The sequence below is a fragment of the Triticum dicoccoides genome, chromosome 1A (assembly GCF_002162155.2).
Source record: "Triticum dicoccoides isolate Atlit2015 ecotype Zavitan chromosome 1A, WEW_v2.0, whole genome shotgun sequence".
Classification (NCBI taxonomy): domain Eukaryota; kingdom Viridiplantae; phylum Streptophyta; class Magnoliopsida; order Poales; family Poaceae; genus Triticum; species Triticum dicoccoides.
In genome coordinates, this window is record NC_041380.1 from 442627225 (window position 1) to 442633439 (window position 6215).

Genomic DNA, 6215 nt, shown 5'->3' on the forward strand with positions numbered 1-6215 from the left:
TTTCTAGAGTCAAGAAGTAAAAGGACCTGAATGTGCTGAAAATAGGTGCTATATATTTTACAAGAGAATTTTGACCCCAGTAAGAAGGACCAAGAATCAGCAACATCAGGGAAAGATGCAGGCTGGACAGATATTGCCTGAATTCATGGAATTCATCAAAAGCCTAGCTGGACAGAGGAAAATGAAAAAGATCTAAAAGGGTATTGGACAGCAAGCACGTCATGGACCAATATAAGGTTATCAAGGGTAAAGGAATGAAGCCTGGGAAATCTTCTCCTCAAAAGGTGATCAGATCAGTTGCCGCTCCAGATGAGAGCAATATCTCTTGCAATAGAGCAAGAGCCTGCTGTCTGAATTTGTGATAAATTTTGAAGACATCATGCCACCAGAAGGATCCCATGGGCCTAGATGCATGAGGAGGGATATTGGTGTAGTAATTCCAGATGGGATTGACCCAGGGGATGTCGTCCTTGTTATAGAATTTAAAGAGATGTTTCATCAACAGAGCTTCATTCTGAGCAGAGAGGTTGATAATACCAAGAAACCCATTGCATTTGCGGCGGTAAACACTAGACCAGGCTGCCAAAGCCTTAGGTCTATTGGAGAATTCAGATTTACCGCAGACACAAATTCTTCTAGATATATCAACAATGTCTTTGACACCATCACGGACGTCTGAGGTACCCGTGTAAAAGGTTGGAGGAGCGGTTATCACAGCTTTGGCCACTAAGAGAGACATGAATGACGAGCTGGAAGCTAATCTTCTGTCGATATGATTGATGAAGGGGGCATAATCCCTAATTTTCGGTCTAGTGATACCAAGAGGGAGTCCTAGGTAGGTAAAACGAATTGACTCAATTTTGCAGCCAAACAGACCGGCTAAATTAGCCATTTTGTCCTCAGGCATGTTGATGGGGTGAATGCTGGATTTATGGAAGTTGAACCTGAAGAAGGCCAGTGGATTGACAAAAGCTCTAAAAGACCTTTTGAGGCAAAGGAGCTGACAAGGGCAAGCTTGGATAATGAGAAGAGTATCGTCAGCGTATTGAGCAATTGGGGGAATCATCACCGGCAGCATGGATCGGGAGATGAAGAAGATTGAGCTGCAAAACTTTGTTGATTATGGCTTAAAGAATGTCATAATTTGGTTGTCAATCTATTTTTAGGACTTATCTGGTTAAGCTTACGTTTGTGTACACAAGTTCCTGGTCATTTTTTTAATCATATCTCATAGCCTTGGCAGATGGCATGACCAGATCAAGGGCGACTGTCTTACATTTTGACCCAAACCCAGCCAGGTCTATAACAGAGTGAAGGAACTAATGCATGTATTCAGAAGACTATTGTCAAATAAGCCTGGACGGCTGGACACATCATCTTCTCCAAAGATTCAGTGGGAATTCCATACCATATTAGCTTGTAACCCAATATACAAAGTTTTACTCCATGAGCCAGGACATGCATGTAGCCAACTTGCGAATGATGTATTGGTATTAGTTTTTGCATCTTTTGAGCCACCCAGTAAAAAAGAAAACGTTACTGATGGGGCACTAGCACCTGTGGCATGTTTCGAATCCAGGTGGGCTGTGTTGAAGTGTATATTCAAGCACAGAAGCCGCTAGCCAACTGAGCTGCGCTCAGTTCTTAGCCACTCATTAGTAGAAGGGATTCGCTTAGTTCTTAGCCACTCATTAGTAGAAGGGATTCTCCATTAGTTTCTTCCAATGAAGCATGAGTTAATGCACTTGTATTGTGCTATGAGAGCTTTGTGAATATCAGTCTCATGCCATTGTTTTCAAGACGAGTTTTGCCACTTACTACTGGCACATAGATGTACGTACTTCAACATGAACCTGGCATATATGCATTTTGCATCAGTTGGTGGCGCAGTAGCGTCCTTATGCAAGTTTCTGCTACAGGCTGTGATTCCAGCAAAGATGTTATAAGTGGCATGTGGTACCATGATATCTCATGTGCACTATCATATAATATATGCAATTTTTGAATTGGCCGTGTCAATGGATTATTTATTGTGATCTATACGTCAATCTGATAAAAAAACAATTACGGGTCGGTCATAAAACTTCTGAACCTTTGCTTCTCGCTATCCAACTAGGGTGTTACGCTATTGAAATTCTCACAATTCTTCTGGATTTGCTGCTATTGTTAATGGAAAATTCATTCGGCAATAGACAAAAAAGTTGATGCAAAAGCTAGACAGCCTGCAGAAATTTACGTTGGACGACTTTGTTCTTTATCAGTATCTTTCTTCTTCTTTCAGTTTGACATGCGCTAGAGCTTAGTACAGCTGGATCCGTTACAATTTAAATTAGCGTTTCGTGATAAAATGTAAAATCCCTTCCTATGGTTGTTTTCTGATCTGAAATTACATTTTTTTTCAGGCCACCCTTGTGAAGATGGTCAATGAGGCCACTGCAAACATTGTAGGGTGGGACGACGAAATATGAATGATGATTTTGCCAGAGAGGAGCTTAATTCATCTGATGCTGGGGTAGAATCAAAGAATCTCAATGATCAATAATACCAGAGCATTCAATTCATGTTCTCTTGAGCGGAGGATGGTGGCTAATTCCTACACATTAACCTAGAATCAGTTGTTGACAAGAGAATACGTAGTCATTTGATCCTTTGTCTCATTTTTGGGTTGTAAAGCAGAAACATAAGCTCTGTTTTTTCAGTCTCCTGGTCCATTCAGTTGTACTACAAAGCAGAAATGAAGGATCCTTGAGTACTCTCATACTTACCATGGGAAGTATATTACAGCCTGGAACAAATTCTTGTGGCTGCTTAAGAACATCCTGCTGAATGATGTGAATGATAAGCTGTTACCCGCAAAAATCCACCCACGTCATGTTCTCCTTTTCTTTTCGAGAGACTTAAGACTTTATATATCAATATTGTTGTTTATGTTTACCTCACTTTCTATTCTAGAGGCACCGGGTCACTCGAAATTGATTTGCATGTATAGCTGTGCTATATTAGGGTCTCTTTGATTCATAGGATTCTCCAGAACACAGGAATAGAAAGAACAAAATATTGTTATGTCATGTATGTTCGAATCCTGCAGTAATTTCATTTGTTGGATTGTATCATAGAAAATCCTTATGATTCTTTGCAAAAGTAGTGAATGCAAAATTCCCCATGAAATGCAGTGTAAAGGAGTTATTTAGTAAAGATTGTTTTTTTCTTTTCTTTTGCAAAGGACACATGCAAGGTGGGACTCGGCTGTTTATGCGTATTGTGTGGACGATACAGCACTACAAATTGGCACGGTGGAATTCAAGCATGTACCCAGATAAACCAATGGAGTGGCCCATGAGCTAGCTCGTTTTAGGCCTCATTCAGTTTGGAGGATTTTTATGGAAAAAATATAGAAACAAAGATTTTGTAGGAAATTTTCGTATAGATGCATTTGGTTTGTAGGAAACGCGTACGAGAATTTTGTAGAAATACTATTCATTTCCTATGTTTTTGGAGGAATATACACATCTACTCAAAATTCATTTTGTGCGTACAAAAGAGGCAAGACAATTCCTTAGAATGGTAAGTGTCATCCTGTTAAATTCGTATACTACTCCTAATTCCTACATTTTAGTTTCACCCAAACCAAATGAGGCCTTGCTTTTCATAATAATTTATCCTGTCCTTGGGACGATGAGCACCCTAGACCCTAGTTGCTTACTTGCTTGCTAAGGATATACAATATTCTAAATTAATAAAACTAGCCATCATGGCATTTCTTAAAAAAAGCAAGTTTTTTATTTGTATGTACTCCCTTTGTAAAGAAATATACTAAGATTTTTTAAATCACTAAAGTAGTTACAGAGGGAGTATATTGATTAGAACACTCGAATATTCTAACTTTATTATTTTACTTTGTTTCTTATTTACATATTTTTTTTATGAATTTCTAAAGGGAAATTAAACTAAAACATCGAAAATGGGCTGCACTGACTGCGCGCCATTTACCCTGCACACGTGTGTTCGGCTACAGGCTATTAAGGACATCTTCAATAGTTTATATATTAGTTTGTTGGTAAAATATGTCATGTCATCAACCAACATCTTAACATACAACAACTCCAATGTGTTGTATCTAGTTTGCCCAATAGGATGCGAGATAATAGATAAGGTGCTCTCTCATTCTACATTGAAATTTGTGCAAGAGGTGTTGGTTCATGTACATACAACCTTCCTCTCTTTTCTCATTTATTGTATGTCACATCATCAAAAATCCTATGTGGCAAAGTCTATCAATAACTATCTTACAACCATTGAAGATGCCCTAAGTGGAGTTATGCTTTGTGGATATCACAATTCATCGTTTGTTGTGGTTACCTTGGCTGCCGTTTTGGCAGGATTTCACCGTTCGACTCCATGGGGCATATGTTTTCCACATCAGTTATTCTGTGTATTGTTCACTGATTTGTGGGACCCCGCGATCATACAGATGCACAGTGACATTTTTGTTGGATTTTTACCAGATTTCGGCATTAATTTAGGGGGATTTTTACCAGATTTCGGCATTAATTTAGGGGAATTTTTACCAGATTTCGACATTAATTTAGAGGGGTTTCGCCAAATGTGACTCTCCAGCCATTGATAGTGTGCCAGGTACATTTTTTTAACATCAGTACTGACACAAGCGCTCATATACACACGCATACACTCACCCCTATGAACGCACACACGCACACCTTATCCTTATGAGCACCTTCGAAAGACTGAGCCGGCATATTATCTTGAAATTTACGAAGTCATCATAGGCACCTCGTCGTCGACGAGAACGTCTCCTCCCATTGAGTGTGCATCGCCGGAAATCTTGAAATAAATCCAAAAATAAATGCGAGCACCAGGATTTGAATCCTGGTGGGCTGAGAATACCACAGTCCCTCTAACCATCCAAGCATAGGTTGGTTCACGTGGGCCAGGTACATTGGCACACCACACATGCGCCTTAGATAGCTACATACGGAAGTTGCACCGTATTTGCATCAGGAGACAAGTTTGAGCACTTGTTTTATGTATTTTACAAGTTTAAACATCAAATTAGTCATCATGTGCAACTTAATGTATCACTAGTTTCACTGTCAAAAAAATGTATCACTGGTGTATTTGCCTCTCTTTTATAATATGATGCTAAGACTGTGCTTCCACCAAGTCAGGTGCACAAGTTTTAACATGATGCACCAGTTGCAAAATAAAATTAGAAAATTTTAAAACACACAATAAACATAAACTTAAGCAGTCACCCTTGCATCTGCATGTCTGATACGTCTCCGACGTATCTATAATTTATGAAGTATTCATGTTGTTTTATTATCATTCTTGGATGTTTTATAATCATTTTATAGCAACTTTATATCATTTTTTGGGACTAACCTATTGACCCAGTGCCCAGTGCCGGTTGCTGTTTTTTGCTTGTTTTTTACATCGCAGTAAATCAATATCAAACGGAGTCCAAACACCGCGAAACTTTTTATGGATTTTTTATGGACCAGAAGATATCTAGTGGGCCAGAGCAGCACCTGGGGGTGCCCCGAGGGGGGCACAACCCACCAGGGCGCGCCTGGGGGCCCAGGCATGCCCAGGTGGGTTGTGCCCACCTCGGTGGCCTCCCGCACCCCCTCTTCGCCCTATAAATTCCCAAATATTCCAAAACCCTCGGGGGTAACCCTAGATCAGAAGTTCTGCCGCCGCAAGGCTCTATAGCCACAAGAAATCAATCTAGACCCCATTCTGGTACCCTGCCGGAGGGGGAAATCATCACCAGTGGCCATCTTCATCATCCCGACGGCCACCACGATGAGGAGGGAGTAGTCCACCCTCAGGGCTGAGGGTTTGTACTAATAACTATGTGTTTAATCTCCCTTTCTCTCTCGTGTTCTTGAGATGTCACGATCTTGATGTACCACGGGCTTTGTTAATATAGTCGAATCATATGGTGTTTCTTCCTCTCTATCTTGTTGTGATCAATTGAGTTTTCCCTTTGAGATTTTGTTTCATCGGATTGAATACTTTTATGGATTTGAGAGCACTTGATATATGTCTTGCATGTGGATACCCGTGGTGACAATGGGGTATTTTATTGATTCACTTGATATATGTTTTGACACTCAACTCGTGGATTCCCAAGGTGACATTGGGGTAATCTACGCATAGGGGTTGGTGCACATTCTTGTCTTTGTTTCTCC

General features: G+C 40.2%; 1 protein-coding gene across 1 annotated transcript in view; it reads left to right on the plus strand.

The window, feature by feature from the left end:
• LOC119277760 (hydroxyproline O-arabinosyltransferase RDN2-like) overlaps window positions 1–2863 on the plus strand; it is a 6516-nt gene extending 3653 nt beyond the window's left edge. Inside the window, exon 8 of the mRNA XM_037559082.1 lies at window positions 2403–2863. Coding sequence (XP_037414979.1) covers window positions 2403–2468 — 66 coding nt within the window. The 3' untranslated portion in view covers window positions 2469–2863. The remainder of the gene's footprint in view (window positions 1–2402) is intronic.
• The last annotated feature ends 3352 nt before the right edge of the window (window positions 2864–6215 follow it).